The sequence below is a fragment of the Geotrypetes seraphini genome, chromosome 3 (genome assembly GCF_902459505.1).
Source record: "Geotrypetes seraphini chromosome 3, aGeoSer1.1, whole genome shotgun sequence".
NCBI classification, from domain to species: Eukaryota; Metazoa; Chordata; class Amphibia; order Gymnophiona; family Dermophiidae; genus Geotrypetes; species Geotrypetes seraphini.
Genome location: NC_047086.1, coordinates 657204 through 683911, shown reverse-complemented (window position 1 = coordinate 683911; position 26708 = coordinate 657204). Strand labels below are relative to the sequence as shown.

Here is a 26708-nt window from a genome sequence, read left to right as displayed (position 1 = left end):
AATCCCTGTACCGTACTCTGCCTGATCACTTCCTCCGGTAGCGCATTCCAAGTGTCCACGACCCTTTGTGTGAAAAAAAACTTCCTTGCATTTGTTTTGAACCTATCTCCCTTCAGTTTCTCCGAATGTCCCCTCGTACCTGTTGTCCCCTTCAGCCTGAAGAATCTGTCCCTATCCACCTTCTCTATGCCCCTCATGATCTTGAAGGTCTCTATCATATCTCCCCTGAGCCTCCTTTTTTCCAGAGAGAAGAGCCCCAGCCTATCCAACCTCTCGGCGTATGGGCAGTGTTCCAGCCCTCTTACCAGTTTCGTTGCTCTCCTTTGGACTCTCTCAAGTAGTGCCATGTCCTTCTTGAGGTACGGCGACCAATATTGAACGCAGTATTCCAGATGTGGACGCACCATCGCTCGATACAATGGCATGATGACTTCCTGCGTCCTGGTTGTTATGCCCCTCTTTATGATGCCCAGCATCCTGTTGGCTTTTTTCGAGGCTGCTGCGCACTGTGCAGATGGCTTCAGTGATGCATCCACCAGCACACCCAAGTCTCTCTCAAGACTGCTGTCTCCCAACAATGCCCCCCCCAATTTGTAGTTGAACAACGGGTTCTTTTTCCCTATATGCATGACCTTGCATTTTTCCACGTTAAAGCGCATTTGCCATTTGTTTGCCCAGTCTTCCAGTTTGTCCAGGTCCCTTTGTAGGTCCTCACACTCCTCCCTGGACCTAACTCTGCCGCACAGTTTGGTATCGTCTGCAAATTTTATAACCTCGCACTTTGCCTCCTTTTCCAGGTCATTGATAAATATGTTGAAGAGTAATGGCCCCAGCACCGATCCCTGTGGCACACCGCTCAAGACTCCCCGCCAGTCAGAATATTGTCCCTTTACTCCGACCCTCTGCAGTCTACCCGACAACCAGTGCTCGATCCATCTGTGCACATCCCCTCCCACCCCGTGGTTCCACAGCTTCCTAAGCAGCCTTTCATGTGGCACCTTGTCGAAAGCCTTTTGAAAATCGAGGTAAATGATGTCTATAGGTTCCCCATTGTCCACCCGACTGCTTATTCCCTCAAAGAAGTACAGAAGGTTCGTTAAGCATGACCTTCCCTTACAGAAACCATGCTGGCTTGTTCTCAGTAGGCCATTTCTCTCGATGTGCTCGCAAATACTGTCCTTAATCATAGCTTCCACCATCTTCCCTATAATTGAAGTCAGGCTCACCGGCCTGTAGTTCCCGGGGTCACCCCTCGATCCCTTCTTGAAGATAGGTATGACATTCGCCAATTTCCAGTCCTCTGGTACCTCTCCAGTTTTCAAGGATAGGTTGCAAACATGCTGGATTGTGCCCGCTATTTCTTGTATTAGTTCCTTTAGAACCCTTGGTTGGATCCCGTCTGGGCCCGGCGATTTGCCGCATTTTAACCTGTCTATCTGTTTGAGGACATCCTCCTTACTTACCTCTATGTGTTCCAATTTTTCAGCCTGTTCCCCACTCATGAGCTCCTCTGAGTCCGGTATATTAGATGTGTCTTCTCTCGTGAAGAACGTGTTCAACCTCTCAGCTACCTCTTTATCCTCCTTAATCACTCCCTTCCTATCCCCATCGTCCAACGGCCCCACCTCCTCTCTCGCTGGTCGCTTCCCCTTTACGTAACTGAAGAATGCCTTGAAGTTTTTCGCATCCCTGGCCAGCCCCTCTTCGTATTTCCCTTTTGCTTTTCTAACCTCTCGGTGGCATTCCTTTTGGCATTTCCTATGCGCCTGGTGATTTTCCTCCGTTGGGTCCTTTTTCCATCTCCGGAAGGATACTTTTTTGTCATTTATTGCCCTCTTTACTTCTGTTGAGATCCAAACCGGGTCCTTTGACCGCTTGTTCTTGCCGCCTTTCCTGAAACTGGGGACGTACATTCTTTGTGCTTCCTGCAGGGTGTCCCTGAATAGGGTCCAAGCGCTTCCTACAGTCTCCATCCTAAGGATGTTTCTGAGCTTCCTCCCCACCATTTCCCTCATAGCAACATAGTTCCCTTTCCTGAAGTTGAGCGCAGTTGTTGCGGTCCTCCTTACTGTGGGTGTCCCCCTTTCTAATGTGAATCTGATCGCGTTGTGGTCACTGTTGCCTAGTGGTCCTCCCACTTCTACCCCTCTTGCAGGCCCCCCTAATTCGTTTAGGATGAGGTCAAGAGTAGCACTTCCTCGCGTCGGTTCCCTGACATCTACTCCAAATTCTATATGTGTGGTGATTTATTCCTTCCTGTGAACTGGCTTGCAGAAAGGAACTACAACTTTGAGCACCTCCCCTATAGAGGCAGAGCCCCAGTCCACAGCTCAATTTTTTTTTTCTGCAAGTGAACTATTCAGAGGGGTTCTGATCTGCTCTGCTTAGGTTTTTTTTTTACTTTCCTTTGAAGTTCAGATTTTCTGAGGCGTCAGTGCCCTGAGCCCCTTCTTGTGGATTCTCTACCTGGGAAAGGACTCAAGCCTGCTGTCTGCCGGTCTGCAGGGCAAGCCTTCATTTGGACTTGGAGGGCCAACCTACTGTGTGTTCTGGGCTCATGGTCCATTCCCTTGGGAGCCAGCTCACCTTTTGAATTTCTCAGTGGCTTGAGCACAGGCTAATGGCACCCTGAGTAAGAGCCCTTGGAGTAGCAGGGCACTGGCTGCATGTTACCCACCCCGCCACGTCCTGAGGTCCCTGGAAGGGGTGGAGGTCGGTCCATCCTGCTTGCAGCCGAAAGATTCCATTGTCTGGAGGAGTCACAGGAAGTATTTGAGGCAGAAAAGTCCTTTTCTCCTTACAGATGCATTGAAAGAGCTTTAACCCCCACCCACTAACTGCCACTCAATCAATCAGGTGATCTCAAATCTTGCTACCTACTTAAAGCCCTTGCATGAGCCACATTGTGCAATGAAGGAGCACAAACAAGGGGAATGTACTCTTTAGTATGCTCCTTCGAGCATCTCCTGAGGATGCCTCCCTATTCTTACTATCACACTTCCTTTATATGTTTCCATTTCCTTTATTCCTCTCCTTCTGGCTCCAATTCACTTTCTGCTTCTCATACTCATGCTCCCCAATCTTACTCCCTTTCCACTTCCATTCCACCCCACAAGCTCCTTTTCCTATCCCATCTTGTCATCTAACTTATTCTCTGTTCTCAAGCTCAAACTTTTTCTCTAGTTCATCCATCTCTTTTTGAGCACATCATCTTCGTCATTACCCTTCACGTTTTTTTTATGCACTCTCCTACTCCTGCTCACTGTGAGGGATGTCGACCTCAGTCCAGGTCCTTCTTGTCATCTGCTTCCCCACTTGTGTAACCACCACAACCTTTCTCTCCTTCCATCCTCTCTCCCTTTCTAATTTGCCTTGTGGAAGGTTACCATGCCGCTGTACCAGGCCATGTACCCTAATGGTGCGCCCTCACCTGGAGTACTGTGTCCAGCACTGGTCGCAGTACATGAAGAAGGACACCGTACTACTCGAAAGAGCCCAGAGAAAAGCAACTGAGATGGTTAAGGGGCTGGAGGAGTTGCCGTATAGCGAAAGATTAGAGAAACTGGGCCTCTTCTCCCTTGAGCAGAGGAGATTGAGAAGGGACATGATCGAAACATTCAAGGTATTGAAGGGAATAGTCTTAGTAGATAAGGACAGGTTGTTCACCCTCTCCAAGGTAGGGAGAACGAGAGGTCACTCTCCAAAATTGAAAGGGGATAGATTCCGTACAAACATAAGGAAGTTCTTCTTCACCCAGAGAGTGGTAGAAAACTGGAACGCTCTTCCGGAGTCTGTCATAAGGAAAACACCCTCCAGGGATTCAAGACAAAGTTAGACAAGTTCCTGCTGAACCGGAGCGTACGCAGGTAGGGCTAGTCTCAGGGCCCTGGTCTTTGACCAGAGGGCCGCCACGTGAGCGGACTGCTGGGCACGATGGACCAGTGATCTGACCCAGCAGCGGCAATTCTTACGTTCTTATGCATCTTTTTTTTTTTTTTTTCTTTTTTTTCTCTACTCTTTTCTAGAGTATATATATTTCACTATTCAATTTTAAAAATCCAACAACAAATAGAGGCTTCTGTTTTCTGTCAAAATTGAGTTTAATTTTGCTGAAACCATATTCCTGTCCATGTCGAAACCGTTAACATGGTTTAAAAAGTGCTGTAGGTATCAAAGGCCTGTTTCCCTCACAGACCCTCATAGTTGGTGCCTACAGAGTCTTGTGCCTGAATATTGGGCGTTACATAGTAACATAGTAACATAGTAGATGACGGCAGATAAAAACCCGAATGGTCCATCCAGTCTGCGCAACCTGATTCAATTTAAATTTTTATTTTTTTATTTTTTTTTTATTTTTCTTCTTAGCTATTTCTGGGCAAGAATCCAAAGCTTTACCCGGTACTGTGATTGGGTTCCAACTGCCAAAATCTCTGTTAAGACTTACTCCAGCCCATCTACACCCTCCCAGCCATTGAAGCCCTCCCCTGCCCATCCTCCACCAAACGGCCATAAACAGACACAGACCGTGCAAGTCTGCCCAGTAACTGGCCTAGTTCAATATTTAATATTATTTTCTGATTCTAAATCTTCTGTGTTCAACCCACGCTTCTTTGAACTCAGTCACAGTTTTACTCTCCACCACCTCTCTCGGGAGCGCATTCCAGGCATCCACTACCCTCTCCGTAAAGTAGAATTTCCTAACATTGCCCCTGAATCTACCACCCCTCAACCTCAAATTATGTCCTCTTGTTTTACCATTTTCCTTTCTCTGGAAAAGATTTTGTTCTACGTTAATACCCTTCAAGTATTTGAACGTCTGAATCATATCTCCCCTGTCTCTCCTTTCCTCTAGGGTATACATATTCAGGGCTTCCAGTCTCTCCTCATATGTCTTCTGGCGCAAGCCTCCTATCATTTTCATCGCCCTCCTCTGGACCTCCTCAAGTCTTCTTACGTCTTTCGCCAGATACGGTCTCCAAAACTGAACACAATACTCCTAGTGGGGCCTCACCAATGACCTGTACAGGGGCATCATCACCTTCTTCCTTCTACTGACTACGCCTCTCTTTATAAAGCCCAGCATCCTTCTGGCAGCAGCCACTGCCTTGTCACACTGTTTTTTCGCCTTTAGATCTTCGGACACTATCACCCCAAGGTCCCTCTCCCCGTCCGTGCATATCAGCTTCTCTCCTCCCAGCATATACGGTTCCTTCCTATTATTAATCCCCAAATGCATTACTCTGCATTTCTTTGCATTGAATTTTAGTTGCCAGGCATTAGACCATTCCTCTAACTTTTGCAGATCCTTTTTCATATTTTCCACTCCCTCTTCGGTGTCTACTCTGTTACAAATCTTGGTATCATCTGCAAAAAGGCACACTTTTCCTTCTAACCCTTCAGCAATGTCACTTACATACATATTGAACAGGATTGGCCCCAGCACCGAACCCTGAGGGACTCCACTAGTCACCTTTCCTTCCTTCGAGCGACTTCCATTAACCACCACCCTCTGGCATCTGTCCGACAGCCAGTTTCTGACCCAGTTCACCACTTTGGGTCCTAACTTCAGCCCCTCAAGTTTGTTCAACAGCCTCCTATGAGGAACTGTATCAAAGGCTTTGCTGAAATCCAAGTAAATTACATCTAGCATATGTCCTCGATCCAGCTCTCTGGTCACCCAATCAAAAAATTCAATCAGGTTCGTTTGGCACGATTTACCTTTTGTAAAGCCATGTTGCCTCGGATCTTGTAACCCATTAGATTCAAGGAAATACACTATCCTTTCTTTCAGCAACACTTCCATTATTTTTCCAACAACTGAAGTGAGGCTCACCGGCCTGTAGTTTCCTGCTTCATCCCTGTGACCACTTTTATGAATAGGGACCACATCCGCTCGCCTCCAATCCCCAGGAATCACTCCCGTCTCCAGAGATTTGTTGAACAAGTCTTTAATAGGACTCGCCAGAACCTCTCTGAGCTCCCTTAGTATCCTGGGATGGATCCCGTCTGGTCCCATCGCTTTATCCACCTTCAGTTTTTCAAGTTGCTCATAAACACCCTCCTCCGTGAACGGCGCAAAATCTACTCCATTTTCTCGTGTAACTTTGCCAGACAATCTCGGTCCTTCTCCAGGATTTTCTTCTGTGAACACAGAACAGAAGTATTTGTTTAGCACATTTGCTTTCTCCTCATCACTCTCCACATATTTGTTCCCAGCATCTTTTAGCCTAGCAATTCCATTTTTTATCTTCCTCCTTTCACTAATATATCTGAAAAAAATTTGATCTCCCTTTTTTACATTTTTAGCCATTTGTTCTTCCGCCTGTGCCTTTGCCAAACGTATCTCTCTCTTGGCTTCTTTCAGTTTCACCCTGTAGTCCTTTCTGCTCTCTTCTTCTTGGGTTTTTTTATATTTCATGAACGCCAACTCTTTCGCCTTTATTTTCTAAGCCACTAGGTTGGAGAACCATATCGGCTTCCTTTTTCTCTTGTTTTTATTGATTTTCTTCACATAAAGGTCCGTAGCCATTTTTATTGCTCCTTTCAGCTTAGACTACTGTCTTTCCACTTCTCTTATGTCCTCCCATCCTAACAGCTCTTTCTTCAGATACTTTCCCATTGCATTAAAGTCCGTACGTTTGAAATCTAGGACTTTAAGTATCGTGCGGCTGCTCTCCACTTTAGCCGTTATATCAAACTAAACCGTTTGATGATCGCTACTACCCAGGTGAGCACCCACTCGAACATTAGAGATACTCTCTCCATTTGTGAGGACCAGATCCAATATCGCTTTTTCCCTTGTGAGTTCCGTCACCATTTGTCTGAGCAGAGCCTCTTGAAAGGCATCCACAATCTCCCTACTTCTTTCCGATTCCGCAGACGGAACATTCCAGTCCGCATCCGGCAGGTTGAAATCTCCCAACAGCAGAACCTTCTCTTTCCTTCCAAACTTTTGGATATCCACAATCAGATCCTTATCAATTTGCTGCGATTGAGTCGGAGGTCTGTAGACTACACCCACGTAGATAGAAGTTCCATCTTCTCTTTTCAGAGCAATCCATATCGCTTCTTCCTCTCCCCAGGTCCCTTGCATTTCGGTCGCTTGGATATTGATCTTTACATAGAGAGCTACTCCTCCACCTTTATGACCATCTCTGTCCTTCCTAAAAAGATTATATCCCGGTATGTTTGCATCCCATCCATGTGATTCACTGAACCATGTCTCTGTGATAGCAACAATATCTAGATCTGCCTCTAATATCAGGGCTTGCAGATCATGAACTTTGTTGCTTAGACTGCGAGCATTTGTGGTCATCGCTTTCCAGCTATTTTTCAGCAATAATCTCCTTTTTCGTATGGATTTTTGTGTCGTTTCACTTTTCGTTGCAATACTAAGAAATGAGTTGCTGATATTGCTTATGTTGCAGCCTTTACTACTATCACATCTTTTCTTTTGCCGGGGGTGGTCTCTATAATTGTTCTTTGTACATACACCACCCCCACCTTCTAGTTTAAATGCCTAGAAAAATATTGTCTAAATTTCTCTGCAAGGTTTCTTTTTCCTGCTGTAGTAATATGTAGCCTATCAGTGCAATATAGCTTCTTGTCCTTCCATGTATTTCCCCATCCTCCTATGTACCTGAAGCCTTCTTGATGACACCAGGCTCTGAGCCATCTATTAAAGTCCTCTGTGTTTTTCACTCTTTGCACTCCCTTTCCATATGCAGGCAGTATTTCAGAAAAAGCTAAAGTCTTTACAAAAGGTTTCACGCCCTCACCAAGCTCCCGAAAAGCTTTCTGTGTTGCAAGTGTGGAGTTGTTGGCCAGGTCATTTGTTCCCAGATGGATAACAACATCAGTGTTAAAATCCTTAGTTTCTTCCTTAATTATAGTCAGTATTTGCCTGGAACTCCTGGTAGCTGAGGATCCTGGAAGACATTTCACTATTTTGGTCTCCTCGCCCTGTGTTCCAAGGTTAATGCCTCTGATGATGGAATCCCCCAACAGTAATAGTTTTCTGTTTTTGGCTTTTTTATTTGTGCTTAGGGTGCGCTTGTTCTCTTGAGTTACCTTCATTGGTTCCAGTCCCACCTCCCTTCTGTTTTCCTGAGTATCGCAGTGCACTAGTGGAGCGAAGGAATTCTGTAGAGGTAATATTAGTGAAGGTGGATGTTTCTGTGTTACATGTCGCAGTCTTCCTGAGCCTACTGTGACCCATTTATTCCTGGGCTGTTTTATTCTTTGAGGTAGAGGTGGTAAGTTGGTATGATTTTGTGGAGTGATGGAAGCTGCTTTAATTGTATTCAATTCCTGTTTAAGTTTACAGAGCTCCTCCTTAATACTGGCAAGTTGAAGACAGATGGGGCAAGCCTTAAGCCTCCAAATAGTATGTCTTGGAAATAAAGCACCACAGTGATTGCATAGAATAAAGGTCATCTTGATTGGTTGTGAAGTGACTTGATTTGAGTAGTCCTGATTATATGGGTCTCTATATATGAATAGTGGTCCCTGGGGTTGGTGGGACTATAAGTCTTACCCTTATTCCTATGAAGGGAAAGGGAAAGAAGAAATAAGATTTTTACAGAGGAAAGAGAAGGGTTTATTTTTTTGTGCTTTTTTTTTTTTAGTAAGAAATAGGGATGAGAAGAGAAATTAAGCAGATATAATGCTGAAAACCAGTGAAAAGAGCAGAATATGAAATGCTGAGTAACAGCTTTTAGAAGTTCACAGGGCAGCCTTGTTCACAGCACTGTCCCAAAGATAATGCAATTAACCTTAGAAGTAAAACAGAGCCCCTCCCTTCTCCACCTAATCAGCAGAAAACAATGGCTGAATACTAGTAAGACAGAAATATAGGCTCTATACCACCTAAAACACAGTATTTTAAACAAAAATGCAGGTTCTTTCAGTGCTACCCTAAAACACAGGATTTATAACAGGATTTTCCCTACTTTAGTCACCCTGAGCCATAGGCACCAGGATTTAATTAGAGTTAACAAAGTCTTACCCTTTTTCCTATGAAGAGGAAGAGGAAATAAGATTTAACAGAGGAAAGAGAAGGGTTTATTTTTTTATTTTTTATATATTTTTTTTAGTAAGAAACAGGGAGGAGAAGAGAAATTAAGCAGATATAATGCTGAAAACCAGTGAAAAGAGCAGAATATGAATTGCTGAGTAACTTAGCTTTTAGAAGTTCACAGGGCAGCCTTGTTCACAGCAATGTCCACTTTTCAGAAGTGCTCTATCAAAGTCAGTTGACTTCAACAGGAGAAGTTGTTCGGCGCGGCCACGGACATTGAAAAGATCTCACAAACATCAACATCGGTATCAGGAGATCTTACTCCATCAGGGACGGCAGCTAAGAAGCCGCCAGCTTCCCAGACACCATCGCAGGTCGCACTAGCATCGAGCCCCTGGATGCAGACCAAGCAGCGACATCCTTTCTTGCGGCTTGTCTCTCCCACTGGTAACAAACTAAACTAAATTAAAGCTTAACTTTATATACTGGGTCATCAACCTAAGGAAGCTCGACTCGGTTTACAACAATTAAATAAAAACTAAAGAAAGTTTACAACAGTTCAATAAAAACTAAAGAAAGTAAAAAAAAAAAGTTTCAAAAGAAATTAGTTTTCAAAATGTTTGGCAAATAGAAAAGTTTTTAGAAATTTATGGAAAGATTGGAAAGAACTGGGACTCCTCAGAATTAAGGGGAGTTCATTCCATAGTTGAGAAAGTTTAAAAGCCAAAGATTGACTGAAGTTTTTTTTTTTTAATTCTTTATTTATTATTTTAACATTTGACAATCTTTACAAGTCAAACAGGAAAAAATACCATGTTAATGAAATACAGAAGCCCAAATTATTCAAAAAGTATCTCCTTAATGCAAAGCATAGTTAGTAACATAGTAACATAGTAGATGATGGCAGATAAAGACCCGAATGGTCCATCCAGTCTGCCCAACCTCTATAATCTTGGGGACGTAGCTAAAGTGTAACTGAAATTAAACATAGGTAATCAAATAATAAGAAAATAGAGAAAAATAGCCTGACTGCTCATGAATAATTATTTCCCTGAGCTATCTTAGAAAACAGCAAATTTCAAGTAGTAGATATTAGTTGCTTTCTGGCCAAAACAAATTTAGACAACTGTTGCGGTTCATAAAAAACATATCTATCATCCTTATATTTTAACACACACTTGCAGGGATATCTTAGAACAAAAGTTACCCCCCAACTGGACTGCCCGGGGCCTCAAAATGAGAAATTGCTTCCTTCTCTTCTGGGTAGACTAAGAAACATCTGGTTACATTCTTATAGTGTTCATCAGGAAAGGTACATCCTTATGTTTAAAAAACATCTTAAACATCCATTCCCTATCAGAGTCAATAGCAAACTGTACAATCAATATAGCTGAAACCTGTACCTCAGAATCCGACCTCTCAAGGAAATTAGTCAGATCCAGACTATCAGCACACACATTCTGCTGGTCAGGATTTTGAGGTTTAGTGATCATAGGAAGGTAAAAAATTTTTGAGAGAGGTGGGTATGAGGTCTCGGGCACTTTCAGAATTTCACTCATATATCTTTTAAACATTGCTAAGGGCAGTATAGGATGAACTTTAGGAAAATTAATAATCTGGAGATTACATCTCATGATAGAATTTTCCATCATTTCTTGCTTAAAGTGCAAATTAGCACTGTCCTTAGCCTAAGTTAGCGCTTGTACTTCCAAAGATTTTATCTTCACCTCAAAGTCACTAGTTTTAGACTCTAAACTTGTTACCTGGGTCTTAAGTTCCAAATTTTCTGAAAGTGCAATGGTGCATTTTGTGGAAAGTTGGTGAATTTGGTTCCCGAGAGAAGTTTGCATGGCTGAAATAGCATCCCAAATTGTTTCCATCGTGAAGATCTTAGGCCTCTGTAAGGGAGCAGCTTCTGCTCCAGAGCTCCCTGCAGCTCCCTCAGTACCTTGAGCCACCTCAGTTGTAGAAAAAGCTCCTTGAGTTTGCTGTCCTCTAGTCACCCGCTGGAAAGTTGTTATTTTCTCCTCTTGCTCCTTCTGGAGTCGGACCTCCCGCTCCGTGGAGCTAGCAAGAAGGACTCCCGGGGCGGCGCGTATAAGAAAGACTCTCCTGTTGCGCTGGGACAGCTGGGTGGACTTCGCTCTTCGTAGGAAAGAGTGACGCCCTTGAAGGAGAGATCTCGCGCCTTAGTTTGCGCGAAGTCGCCAGCCATGAATACCTCCAAACTCCGTGCTGTAGAGCTGCGTTCCACAAAGGCATCCATTGGGCCTGACAGTGGAACAGTTTCATCCGAGAAAACCAAGAGCTTAGACTTCCTTTTTACCATTGGGTAAAGTGAAAATTCAAATGCAGGTACGATAGCGTCCTTGGAAAGGCATCAGGTCGCCATCTTAGTTTCGCTCATTGACTGAAGATCTTAACTCCTTTAATCCCTTTTCTAGAAGGAAGGGAGAGTTTGAATTGTTTGATGCCTCTTGCAAAGGAAAATCTGTAAACATTCCATAATAAAGGAACGAGGGGAATAAAAATGCCATATAAAATTTTGAAAGAGATGCAAGCACATTTGAATTTAATTCTAAGATAAACCAGGAGCCAATGAAGACTCAGGAGCAAAGGGATCACATGGTCAAATTTACTTTTTCCAAAGATCAGCTTTGCAGCAGTATTCTGGATTAATTGTGAGCAGAGTTTTGGTTCTACCCTGCCCACAGGTTTCACTGACATGATGATAATTGTACAAATATTTCAGATAAAATCTTGTTTTATTAAAATTCAACAGACAGTCCTGTTTCAAGGCATTCATTTGTACAATGGAGGAACATTACAAGTCAGAGAGTGTAAATGCAACTTCCCTGACATAACGCCCTCAAAATTCTGTTCTGCTAAGTTCACTTAAATATACCTAATACATGATGACATTTTACTGCCTGCATCTAATTGGTCATGAATACTTGATACCATATAAGGCGCTTGTATGAATATTGGGGGAGTGTCCATCCCCCTCGCACAAGAATTCCTAAAAGTTACATTTTAATACTAGTTTATCTAATAAAGAAAAGGTACAGAAGAAACCAGGAAAAAGTATTACAATATAATATACTTACAGAGGAAAAATTATCCATTCACACAGCTTTAAATCATTTCTCTTTAAAAGTCAAACTACTGCTCCCCATGTTACTGAGTCATTTAAGAGCATGCACTGAAAATCCTGTGTCTCAGTGAAAGAAAAGGGGATTGGCTAATCCACTCCCACAAACCCTACATTTTCCTATATGCATCCTCCAGTACAATTTTTAGAGGTAATTATATTTCAATCTGAACCCTTGAATATGAAAGTTCCTACGTTATTAGTTCACTAAAATTTAATTCATCATATATGCATTTTGTATATTCGATTAGAATTTCTAACTTTACCCTGCAAAAAAGGAGAGGGAACCCTCTCCCCTGGAATGTAATCTCCGTAGTAAGAAGAAAAGTCCATCTCTGTAGCAACCAGGTCAAAAGCCAACCCTTATCTCTCCTGCAGGTCTCTGGAGACCAGACTGAACACACATTGAAACAATGGGACTTCATAAAACTAAGCTACAGCCTGTGTGTATCTTCTCTGGTCCTTCAACAAACTATCAAATTCATTTCTAGGGTCCTAAGAGAATGCTGCTCTCTCCCTGTTTTCAGTGATCTCAGCACAAAAACACATATTTAGATCAATATATTATCCCCTGTTTGTCTTATCTGGTTTGTGTTCTGGCTTCTCCAATTGTAATTTTATCTAGCCATTTAAACCCTCCTCCTTTGCCCTTGGATAGGTCCTTATCTTATAAACAAACCCTGACTAGTCAATCCAGAGCAATGGAAGGAAAATATAATGGCTATTTTATTTTTCATGCTTGCCCATTCCACCACATAGCTGTCCATTTTTAATAGGCTGCCCTGCCCAGGTTCAAAAGAGCCTCATCAATTGTAATCTTTGGAGACAGATCTTTGTGATGCCAAGATAGATAGCATTGCAATAATCTACTCGAGATAATATGATTGATTGGACCAAGACAGAGAAATGTCGATGATGAAAAAGATGTCTAACCTTCCTCAACATGCATAAACTAAAAAAGCATTTCTTGACCAGGGAATTTATTTGGTCCTTAAAAGGTAAGAGAGGAATCAAAAAGGACTCCCAATATCTTAGAAGAGAACTCGATCTGCAAAAAGGGCCCAGATTCCAAAGCTACAGTAGGAGGAAGACAGTCCAATTTTGGATCTAACCACAGAAGTTTAGTTTTAGTTGTATTAAGCTTCATCCGGACAGACATAGCCCAGGCTTGAAGTTTGGAAATGCAATGATTTACATTAGAAACTAAATTGGTAATATCTGAATTGATTTCAATCAATATAAAGATATCATCCACATAGGTGAACAGCGTTTCCCAAGCTGACAGCTGAAAAGTATTCAGTGTGGTCATATAGAGATTAAATAGAATTGGAGAAAGCGGAGAGCCCTGTACTCTGTGTCCTATTCATATTATGCTGTGTCACAAGTCTCTGAAGTATGTCCATTATTCAGCTACATCTTTATATAATATTAGTGCCCTTTAAGGTCTTAACTAAAATTGTATCTAATACATATTGGTTATGCCCCCCCCCCCCTTATATCCTGCATAATACAGACTTTTCTCTGCTTTCTGGGACTTGTATAAGTATCTCTCACACTGTAATTTGTGATTGTACCATAGTGATGATACTTAAATTGGATTATATGACATTTTCTTCCATTGCATGTATGTAAAAGATGTGTCATGTTTTTAATCTTACATATATTTCAGAGAAGAGATATTGGGGGTTATTGTCAAAAAAAAAAAGGAGCTTTTACTGAGAATCTTTTACAAGCAAGGTTAAAGATAGAGAGAGGAAATGTATTAGTGGGAAATGTGATTTATAGTAAGACACTAGTCCAATGTTAGATGTGTTCATAGAAAAGAAATTGCAAGTAAACCTGAAGGTATGTGTATGTGAAAGAAGAAAATGAGTATGTTACTAGAAGGAGATTTATAAGGAAATGAGAATTTATGTATACAAATTAACAATGAAATTTATTGGGTTGCTATCAGAGTCAATAAGGACATTTAAATGCCATAATTGACTGGACTATGTCCCACATTCAAAAATGATGAAGATGGCTATGATGAATTATTTTTGCTGTTTGTACTTTGGTAGAATCATCTTTTTATCAGGACTTCCGTTTACAGTGTATCCAGAGGAGGGATGAGTTCCCCTACATAGATAAAACCAAGTTACAGAGAAAGAGACTTAACAAGTGCCTGAAATCTGGGAAAGAATGTCCATAGCTGAGTACTGCAGCCCAACATGGATCAACAAAACACACCAGGACTTTTCTTTGTTGGCTACCACAAAAAGACTGATTGACTGTTGCTACCAGGATCATCGGCCTACAATGGCAGAGTGAAATTTAAGAGACTGGACTTTAAAATTTTACTGGTTTATTTGTATTACTAAGTATGTGCAATAACAAAATAGTGATAGGCCTATTGAAAGTAATATATATTTTACTAGATGTACCATTTAGGAAGCTTGTATGTCTTTTCATCCCATTTTGAATCTTTGCCCACTTCATGAGACTCTTCCTATGCCCTTTTTGCGGCCCAGCTGGAGTGAAGTGCAGTGAAGAAAAGATGAAGATGCCATTGGCTGTTATGAAATGGAGACAATGCCTACTGCAACAGATACTGCCTCATGACTGAACCCCAATCATTTTTCTGATCCAGAGGTGGAGACTTCTGGATTGGATGGTGGAATTTCTGAAAATGAGAGAATAGGAGATTCTAATATGGTCACCCAGACTTCAAAACCTGCACTGGTTACAACTTTTCTTAGGAGGGTTTGGAAACAATCTAGCTTGAAGTGAAAATTTTGTTAACTTATTTCTTTAGGTGTGGTTAGCTCATGACAGAATGAAATCATAAAGCATATTTAAATGTACAAAAGTTTAGGAACAATGTTTATTTGGATAGGCTGTTTGAATTAGGAACTACATTACCCATACAATTTTAGTTAGATGTAGAGTTGATGATATAGAATACTGTACCCTGCCTTAATAGGATTGACACACTTAGGGGCCTCCTGTGACCTCAACCACTGCCCTTCATATCTCCTTACTACCTCCAGTGTAAAATTCCGTACTATACTTCTACAATAGATTCAATCCACGCTCACAGACGGCATTTTCCCTACTGACCTCAGCGAAATCGTCATCACCCCAATCCAAAAAGACTCAAAAGAACCATCAGACCACCCATCCAACTTCAGACCTATTGCCTCAATACCGCTATACGTCAAAATTACAGAAGGCCTAGTAGCCAAACTCCTCACCAACTACCTAGATGACCATAACCTACTCCACCCCATGCAATCAGGCTTCAGAACCAACTTCAGCACAGAGACACTACTAGGCTCCCTAATGGACACAATCAGACAACACCTTAGCACAGGGAAAAAATGCTTCTCATACAACTGGACCTAACTGCAGCACTCGACCTAGTTGATCATAACATCCTTCTACAGATCTTGGATGCAATAGGTATCTCAGATAAAGTATACTCTTGGTTTGAAGGCTTCTTAAAATCCAGAACCTACAGTGTAAAATCAAACAAAGAAAAATCAGAACCTTGGTCAAACCCCTGCGGCGTACCACAAGGATCCCCACTATCCCCTACACTCTTCAACCTTTACACTGCTTCTCTAGGAACACATCTGGACAATCTAGGCATAACCACCTATAGTTATGCAGATGACATTACCATCCTCATCCCATATGATCAGCCTAAGCCCACCATGACAAACACACTACATCGAACACTAGAAACAGTCACGACCTGGATGAAAGATCACAAACTTAAACTCAACCCAGACAAAACCAAATTCATCCTCCTTGAAAATGACAAAGTCCAAACCATAACCAATTTAGAACTCAACTCAATTAACTATCCCATCCAAACCACCATAAAACTACTTGGCATGACTATAGACAGATGCTGCACCATGCAACCGTAAATAAAACAATACAGAAATCCTTCGCAATCATGAGAAATTTGAGACTAGTCCGGAAATTCTTTGAAAGAACACAATTCCAGCTTATAGTACAATCCCTAATTCTAGGACTGCTGGACTACTGCAACATCCTCTTCCTTCCATGCCCAGCTACTATGACTAGACAACTTCAAACAATCCAAAATACAGCTTTGAGACTCTACTCATTGAGAAAACATGACCATGTCACAGAAGCCTACATCAACTCATATTGGCTACCAATCCAAGAAAGAATACAATTTAAATTCTGCATGTTATTTAAAACCCTAAACGGAGACAGCCCATCCTACCTGAACAACCACCTCATCCAAGCATCCACTACCAGACACAGAAAAACGCACTCCCCATTCATACCTCCCCCGATCAAAGAAGTAAAACGATCAAAACTACACGACGGCCTCCTAGCCACTCAAGCCGCAAGACTGGACAACCAGATCTCCATCCTTCTGACGACCACCCCAGACTACAAGACATTCAGAAAAGACATAAAAACAATATTTTTCAAGAAATTCCTGAAGCAGCCATAACATCACATACTCTTAATAACTCTAGAATTGACAATTGATCTACTCTTTACTTCACTAGTAACAACAATTGTGCTTCCATTGTTACCCCCTTTTAATTCTTTTGTAAGCCGCCTTACCCTTAACAACCCGAGAAATGTTAAAAGATCTACTACTTACCTCTAGTTAATCAATAGTTCTCCCATTGTAACCCCCATTTTATTAATCTTTTGTAAGCCGCCTTGAACCGCAAGGTAATGGCGGAATAGAAATCCCTAATGTAATGTAATGTAATCCCTGAATCAAAGGGGGGAGCTGATGGTGCTAATTGTATTATGCAGGATATAAGGGGGCCCCCATAACCAATATGTATTAGATACAATTTTAGTTAAGACCTTAAAGGACACTAATATGAAAAGATGTAGCTGAATAATGGATATGGTTCAGAGACTTGTGACACAGCATAATATGAATAGGATGCAGAATACATATTGTTACCAGAGAGAGAAATATTTAGGTTTCATGTGCGAGATAACCTAAATGTTGCAGTTGAATTTTAGTTTAAAGTCATAACTAAGTGCACTCTGACCTCAGAGTTAACATATTTTGTACTGTTCCCTTGACAATTGCTTGAGGAGGCAGACTTAGCTGTTTACCACCATAACATAGGGATGTCTTGTAGAGTTAGGAGAAATCATGTGACTATAACCATGTGACTGTAGCCTACAGAAGAGTATTGTCTAGCAAATATTAAGAGTTTTTGTAAACTAGATGTTCGCAATAGAATAGAGCATGTCTACAAGGTCAGCATGCCCTCGGTGAGCATGTTGTTCACTTCCTATTGCTAAGAGAGGTGAAACCATGTGACTTGAATAGAACCAATAGAATATTGTTAAAGTATGCAATTTGTAAATGGATTGTAATTGGAAGATGTACCAACTACGTATGTTTAATAATGAATTAATTGATGATGTCATTGTCCCAATAAAATGGCCAGTCACTTGTATTAGGGAAGCCTTTCTGATGTCCCATGCATTAGAGGATGCAAAAATGCTTCTCAAGGCCTTGAATATTAACTACACTTTTCTGTTAGATTTCTTTGATCTCCTCTGAGATAGAATTAAAAGCTGAGAGGGAAACTTGCCCACATAGTTATTTTGACCAAACACATCCTCATCGACATCACCCTCTCCGAGGCAAACTGCTGCACCGATGGTACCAGCAGATAAGCCAACAGTACTAGTGTTTTCTTTTAGGGAGAAGCTTGATGAGTTCTTCCGGAGGGAGATTGGTGATATATTCAAACGCCATGCACCAATATTTACATTGACTCCCTCGGTACTGGCCCAGTCTGAGCATACTGTTACGAGATCCCACAGTACTGTCAACTCTCCTGTAAACATTGACATGGATTTTCATCGAGTCATCATCGATCCTCGACATTGATCATCACATTGAGAAGAACACATACCGTTCACACTGAGGAGCTGAATATAACACACAAAGAGCCTGAACAAACCTACCATGGAACCCATATGATTGAAGAATCAAGAATAAAAAGTCCCAGCACACTCGATCGAAGGCCTTCTCCACATCAAAACTGATCAGCAGAAAAGGCCACAGGGACATAAGGATCCACCACATATTCTTGAAGATCCAGTTCTCCATCGGTGCACCAATCCACTTCGTCCAGACATCGATGTTCTGCTTGACGTTCCAAGTTCAGGAAGCATCATTCTACATCACGCACGTCAAAGCGGAAAAGAGCTTCACACCGAACCTCATTATCATTTTCCTCTGATCGGTACCAAAGTCGTAGAAAATGTTAATCCTCTCGACACTCACCTTCTCCAAAGCTGTTTTATGACTCTGATTTACAGTCTGATTCAGAGGGTGACCTCTCTGGTTCTGGAACTGTCTCCTCAGAAAACTCCAAAGTCAAGACTTCCTACAGAAAGACTGTCTTTTACCAAATATATTAGGCAGCTAGGCAAATACCTGCCTGTTAAACTAGAAGCTGACTCTGTTTTCAGTTCTGAATACTTAGAAGCCCTAGGCTATGATGAGCCTCCAAAAGAGTTCCTAAAATTGCCTCTGCATGGTATTCTCAAAAAGACTCTTCACAAGAATTGGGAAACACCCCTGACCATTACAGTTGCTCCGAGAAAGTTGGATTCTATTTATAGAATCATTTCTTCTCCAGGATTTAATAAACCACAGCTTCAACTTCAGTCACTAGTTGTGGAGTCAACATTTAAAAAGTCCTTTGCTTTAAGGACTATGCCTCAATGCCACCTGGATGAACTATGGACAAACTTGGACGTCACCTGTATCAAAATTCTACATTGGCGAACAGTCTTTAACTATAACTTCTAGATATCTTGTTATATGAAACATCTAGTAAGAAAACTACCTTCATTTGACAAATATATTCCTGCACAACATCTTCAGGAATTTCACATCTTCTACACTCTTTTCCAAACTAGAAAATATTTGGCACGATCTGCTTATGATGCCTTTGAGTTATATGTGGGAGTCTCGACCCTGATGAAAAATAATTTGAAACATGTGCGTGTTGGTAGAGGCGCTCCTAACAATTACTACATTGATCAAGATAAGTACCTATAAGATTAAACTCAATATGAAAAGATTGTCAAATAACTTATACAAAAAATATATAAATATCGATCCTATGACGATCGGGTGATTATGATTTGCTTCACATAAACTATATGGGCTTTTGTAGCCCTCTGAGGATCATATATACATATAATATAAAAAGAAGAAAATAGAAGATATTAAGACTGGAAGGTGTATAGTGGTGTTTATATTTAGATCCAGTCTATGAATAGCCAGTGATATTGATACTAATTTGAGTTATCTAGAGCATCTGCTATGTCAGTGGCGATGAGACGCCTAGCACTGTTGAGGGTCTCAGATCTGGACATCAATCTCCAAAACAGATTAGCTAATATTCCCTGTTTGGGTGAAGAGCTATTTGGTGATTTCATTGAGGTAGCCACACAAAAGTTAACAGATCATGAAAAGAATTGGAATGCTTTGGTCAGAATGAAAACTAAGCTGCCCTCAGCTTCACAGGCATCTAAACTTGCCTCTTCATAACAGCGCTACTATTTGGCTAAATCTTCTCATCCACCTCAGCAGAAGAAGCAAAAGCAACAGCAGCCCTAAAAATCTCAACTAGCAGCTCCTCAAAAGCCTGCTCACTCTTTTTGACATGCTCATGAAGAGCATAGCCACTGTTCCTCTCTCTCAGGCTCTTCATTTTGTCACTATACCTCCAAATCATCCTCCAAGAGAATCCTCTTTCAACCCTCAGCAGACGTCCCTTCTTCTTCGGGAGATATAATCTCTACTAAGGAATGCCATAGAGATAATACCCTCTGCTCAAAAGAATCAGGGCTTCTACTCCCAGTATTTTCTCATCCCAAAGAAGATAGGAGGTCTCCTTCCAATTCTAGACTTCAGAGACTTGAACAAATTCTTGATAAAAGAAAAGTTTTGAATGTTGTCCTTGGTGACTCTATATCCCCTCTTAGATCAAAACGATTAACTATGCTCTCTGGATCTAAAAGAAGCTTATACCCACATACCCATTCACCCTGCCCACAGGAACTTTCTGAGATTTCAAGTAGCCCATCAACATTTTCAGTACAAGATTCTGCCCTGCAGCATAGCATCCTCACCCAGAGTAATCACCAAGTGCCTAGTAGTAGTGGCAGCAGCTTTAAGGGCTCAAGGTCTCCAATTTTTTCCTTATCACGATTGGCTAATAAAAGATGCCTCTCCTCAAGGGGTGCTCTCAGCAACACAATCAACAATCCGGTATCTTCAGCAGGTGGGGTTCGAAGTCAACTTTTCAAAATCTCAACTTCAACCCTCTCAAACTCTACAATTCATAGGAGCCCTGCTTCACACTATTCAACTCAGGGCATTCTTACTTCAGCAAAGACAAGACAATTTGCTTCAACTTTGCAACCAGGCTTATCACCTTCCATTCTTCTCAGCTAGGTGGATGATAATACTATTGAGTCACATGGTTTCCACAGTCAATGTTACCCCCTTTGCGTGACTCCACCTCAGGACATCTCAGTGGTCACTAGCGTCCCAATGGTCTCAAGCTCTCGATCCACTCTCACAAGAGATTTTAGTCACATATTCACTTCATCAATCTCTGCAGTGGTGAATGAATTCCTCAAAACTTTCCATAGGGCTGTTTCAAATCCCTCCACATCAGAAAGTTCTAACCACAGACTTGTCCAAATACACTTGGGGAGCTCATCTGAATGGTCTTCACACACAGGGTCACTAGTCCACTCAAGAGCAGCAATGCCACATCAATCTCTTGGAACTCAGGGCCATTGGCAATGCTCTCAAAACTTTTCAGCACATGATATCCAATCAAGTCCTACTAATACACATGGACAATCAAGTGGCAGTAGCGTACTAAGGAGGGGCTGGGGGGCGGTCTGCCCCGGGTGACAAGCCCTGAGGGGGTGCTCCCGGCCTTGCCGTTCAGTCCCCCCCCACCCCCGAAGGACCGCTCACCCACCTGGCCACCCTGCACCACCAAGAAGCAGCCGGCAGCGGGATCACAATTTCAGCAATCCCTGAGCTGCTTTGGCGCTTCCTGCGCCACGGTCTTGCCCCTCCTCTGATGTCAGAGGAGGGGCGGGACCGCGGCGGAGGAAGCAGCTCCGAAGCAGCGCAGGGATCGCTGACATCGCGATCCTGCTGCGGGGTGCTTCATAGGTGGTGCAGGGGGGCTAGCGGTCCTTCGGGGTGGGGCGGGCGGGCAGGCAGGCCTTCAAGGGGGAGGGGGTGGCAGGCAGGCCTTTAAGGGGGGGACAGGCAGGCCTTCAAAGGGGAGACAGGCAGGCAGGCCTTCAAGGGGGGGGACAGGCAGGCAGCTTTTCAAGGGAGGGACAGGCCTTTGAGGGGTTCAGGCCTTCAAGTTGGGGAGACAGGCAGGCAGGCCTTCAAGAGGGGATGCAGGCCTTCGGGGTGGGATGCAGACCTTTAAGGGGGGGAACAGGCCTTCAGGGTGGGGGGCCCTGGTGTAAAAATACACGGAGGGAATGGGGGGGTTCAAAGACGCGCATATGCCAGACTTTGGGTGGGAAGAAATAATGGGTCTGAAAATAGAGAAGAGGGAGAGAGATGATGGACCATGGTTTTTAGAGAGGGAAGGAACAGAAAGGGAGAGAAGTTGGACACAAGGGATGGTGTGGAGGGGGGTAGAGATACTGGATAGGAGGGTAGGTGGGAAAAGAAAGGGAGAGATGGTGGACTCTGGAGTGGTGGGGAAGGAGGGAGAGATGCTGGATGAAAGGGTAGTTAAGAAAAGATGAATCTGTGGAAGGAGACGAAAAAAGGATAGATGCCAGACCTCCTGGGGAGGGAAGGGAAACGGGGAGGACAGAGATGGCAGATGGATGGTTAGCATGCAGAAAGAAAGAAGAAGGAGACCCTGGCAAGCAAGTTATCAGAAGACAACCAGAGCCTTGGACCAACAAGATTTGAAAAATAACCAGACAACAAAAGGTAGAAAAACTAATTTTATTTTCTGTTTTGTGATTACAATATGTCAGATTTGAAATGTGTATCCTGCCAGAGCTGGTGTTAGACTGCAAACGTGAGCTAGGATTTAACAGAGAGGAAAAGTCCTTTTTGTTTCTTTATTTTATTTACACCACAGCGCCAGTGTGGTTAGGAGAAGCCAAAGGGGGGTGAAAAAGCTATAAAATAAACCCACCAGGATGTTTGAAAAAACAAACAAACACCCAATTGGGCAGGAAAGTTGAATCGATAAACCAATTCAATAGGCTGAATCGAATCAAAAAAATTTTTTTTTTTTTTTCTTGAATCAGGCAGCACTAGTTTGCGCTACTGTCTTAAACTTTAGGACCTGGGATTGTAGAGAAATGGCATCCTCAGTACTTTATAATGCAAGTGAAACGAGGATTTGGTCAGACTTTTGAAGGGTCTGCAGAAGAAAAATATTGTATAGGCCGGGGACATGAGACAGCAGGAAACAGGAATTTTTCTTCCTTCTATTTTTGTGAATGGCAAGGCTGAGGATGTCGGAGAGTTCAGTTAAAATATGTGCTTTATAAGAAAATATAATAATGTGTTTTATAAAGTTTATAAGCATTGCTGGCCTACCCGGTGAGGTGTTCCTAATGGTGGTGATGGTGGCGGCAGCGTATCAATGTGTTGAGAGGAAGAGGTGGTCTGGGAAATTCTGCTGAGCAAACTCCAGGCCCATTTCCACCCCCCAGTTAGTCCATTCCATTCAACTGGTTCACACACTGAGTGGGTCTTTGGGTGTTGTGCCTGGGTAGTTGTTTTGGGATCTCTTCCAGTGGTTTGTCAGTATCTCCTGGGCCAAGGAAGGAAACTTTGTTAACCTTAGCATTGACCTTCAGAATATGTTTGTAACAGCACTGCATGTGTGGCATTAGGCTATGTAGTGATCGAAAGAAAAAACCAGACCTTTGCACATTTTTGCACTATATGGTAGGTGTATGAGGAGATTCACATTTCCTGCACAGCTAAGTCCTTGTGAAGTTACCTTGTTCTTTCTGTATTTGACATCTAGCAAGGTCCCTGCGTCTGGCAGTTTGGTAGCTTTCGGGATAGCCTCAGCTGCCACTGATCTTTCCAATCCTGTCTGACTCATTTTGGATGCATCCAGAAAAACCTCTACACAGCAATGCTACCAACAGAAGTGGACAAGGTTTTCTACGTGGTGTAATAATAACTTTATTCTTATATACCGCCAACAATCTTGCGACTTCTAGGCGGTTTACAATGAAGATAAATTGCACAGACATCGAATTACAGAGTGTAGCGGTGAATATCTGATAGTAGCAACAATAAAAATAATAACAACAGTTTATATATTGCAGGTCCGTGAAGTTCCATGCGGTTTACAATGAATTAGAAAAATTCCATAAATTGTGAGGAACATTCATAGTTAGAGATTAGAGGTTAACAGTTTACAAGATCTAAATTGGGGAGGGATTGCGATGGGGGCTATTGTCCTGATTCGTTACCTAGGTATTTCGAGAACAGGTATGTTTTTAGGTGTTTCCTAAATTCACCATAATTGTTTGAGTGTGTAATTAGTTTTTCCAAGTCTTTGCCCCATAAGGCTGCTTGGTATGATAGAAGTTGTTGATGGTGTCTCTTATATTTGCATCCTCTGGCTGGTGGGGAAACGAATTTCTGGTGTGCTCTTCTCTCATGTCTGTTGGTTGGGAATGAGAAGAGATCTGTTATATATTTAGGGGCTAGACCGGATAATACCTTGAAGCAGAGACATCCTAGTTTGAACTTAGTACGTGCCTCCATTGGCAGCCAATGCAGGAGTCGGTAGGAAGGGGTTATATGATCGGACTTTTTCAGTCTGAAGATCAACCTGACTGCTGCGTTTTGGATCAGTTGAAGTCTCTGCATTTGCTTCCGGGTGATTGCCAGATGGGTAATGTTGCAATAATCAAGGTGGCTTAGTATTAGGGATTGTACCAGAATTCTGAATGCTGAAGCGTCGAAGTATGCTCTGATGGACCTGAGTTTCCAGAGAGTAAAAAACCCCTTTCTGACTAGGGAGTCCACATGGTCTTTCATAGTTAGACCTTGATCCAGTATTACCCCCAGAACCTTCATTGTAGGTTGAATAGGGTAGTTAAGATTGTTAATGCGTAGTGGTGTTGTGGTGATAGGTGGGTGTGGCGATGCTATGAAGAATTTAGTTTTATCTGAATTAAGCTTCAGTTTGAATTCTGTGGTCCATTGTTCCATCAGGTTTAGCGCTTCTGTTGCCGTGGGGATGATTTCGGAGGGTGACGTATTAAACGGGATAATGATTGTGAAGTCATCCGCATAACTGAATACTTTTATACCCCGTTGGGCCAGCTGCATGCCTAGTGATGATATATAGACGTTAAAGAGTAGTGGGGATAATGGAGACCCCTGTGGAACGCCTGATGGGTTTCTCCATGTTTTAGAGAGGTTACATTTGAAGCGTACTTGATAGGTGCGGGTCGTAAGGAATCCTCGGAACCAGTCGAATACCTCACCTCCGATGCCGATTGCGTCTAAGCATTGTAGCAATTTTTTGTGATCCACCAGGTCGAAGGCCGAGCTCATGTCAAATTGCATGATTAAGGCATTGTGGCCCTTGCTGAATAAGTTGCGTAAGTATTCTAGGGTCGCTGCAATCGCCGTCTCAGTGCTAAACAGAGGTCTGAAGCCAGACTGGGTTTCATGTAGTAGTGAGAACTGATCAAGGTAGTTCATCAATTGGGTATGTACTAAACCTTCCATTATTTTTACGAAGAATGGAATGGATGCTACCGGTCTATAGTTGATTACAGATGTTAGGGATTGTTTACGATTTTTTGGAATTGGGGTGATTATAATGTGACTGTTATTCGTTAGGAATTTTCCGTTTTTGAATTTATTGGTCAGATAACTCCACAGTGTTAGTTTAAAGTCTAATGGGGCAGTTTTCATAATGTTGGGGGGACAGGGATCTAGAATGCAGTGTGATTTAGTGTACTTGTTATAGAGTTTTATGAAGTTATTCCATTCTAGATCCTGAAAGGAGGTCCAAAACATATCCACAGGTATTTCGTTTTCATGTATGTTGGCTATTTGATGTGCAGGTATGTTGTTTGTTGGGCAATTGTTCCTTAGGTTCTTAATTTTTGAGTCAAAGTGTTGAGCTAGATCGTCTGCTGATGGAAGTTTTATGTCGTGCATGGATTGATTGTGGCGTGTGGTGTCGAATAAATTTGTAATCAGGTTGAACAGTTCTTTAGTGTTGAATCCTTTTGAACTCATATTGGATGTATGAATTTTGGATGAGTAGAATGTATTTCGTTTTTCTTTTATCAGTTGTTTGTAGTCCTTTATGTTGGATCTCCAATTGTTCCGGTCTGATATTTCTCCTGTTTTATTCCAGATCCTTTCTAGTCGTCTTACTGATTGTTTCATGTTTAATAGTTCGGAGTCGAACCATTTATTATATTTATCTGAGCGGTTTGTTCTGTTTCGTTTAGGGGCTATTTTATCTAGGATGGATGTGCTTGTTTTCGTCCACTGTTCCCAGAAATCATCCCCTTCATTTATTTCCTCACGCGATTCGTAATGTGCCCAGTATTCCTCTGGGTTGATGTGGCCCCTTGTGAGATGTTCTTTTTTTATCTTTGGGTGAGTTTTTTTCTTTTGGTTGATTCCAGATTAAGTTAAAGTAGTAGGTGAAATGATTGGACCAGATGTCGTGGTACCAGATACCGTCGGATATAGAAATAGAGGGATTCAGGATCTCTTTTGAGGACATAGCTACCAAATCTAGCTGATGGCCTTTTTCATGAGTTTGTGTGGATGAAGGGAGATTGTAGTTGAGTGAGGATAGGAAGTTTTTAAGATCTTTCGTGTCAGGATTGTCCTCATTCTCTAAGTGTATGTTTACATCTCCTGCTATAATATTGTAAGACGGAGTAATTGAATTAGGTAGAATGAATTCGTAGAAATCCTCTCTGGCCTTTGACCAGCTTTTTGGCGGGATATAAAATAGAATACAGGAGAGGTATTCTTCTAGATTCTTATTACTAATTTTGCATGCTAGTATATCATCATCATGCTAGTATATCATCATCATCATGATACTTCATCCGCCTCTATATCTTCAGTATTGGATTATCTTCTTCATTTATCCAACTCAGGTCTTAAAACCGGACACTTTGGTATCAACCACCCATGGCTTAAACAGCACTTTGCCTTTCTCTACAGAACTATCCTGTCAGGTAAGTAAGTCAAAAGATTCCTACATTTTAAAATTGTTTTATTGAAAAAAATCCTAACTATAAATTACAGTATTACAGAAACATTAGCGGCAACTACAGCAGAGGATTGGCACAGTTGAAAGTGTGCCAAAGTAGAGCGACCCCATGCGTGAGGGAACATTTGAAATCTGTGAGCAATGCTCTCAAAAACTATGAGCGATCACTCACATGCTCACGTCAGAGGGAATATACCTTAGGAGAGGAGTCTCT

The 26708-nt window shown here is 42.2% G+C and overlaps 1 protein-coding gene across 1 annotated transcript in view; it reads left to right on the top strand.

The window, feature by feature from the left end:
* DSE (dermatan sulfate epimerase) overlaps positions 1-26461 on the top strand; it is a 244157-nt gene extending 217696 nt beyond the window's left edge. Inside the window, exon 6 of the mRNA XM_033937233.1 lies at positions 26379-26461. Coding sequence (XP_033793124.1) covers positions 26379-26385 — 7 coding nt within the window. The 3' untranslated portion in view covers positions 26386-26461. The remainder of the gene's footprint in view (positions 1-26378) is intronic.
* The last annotated feature ends 247 nt before the right edge of the window (positions 26462-26708 follow it).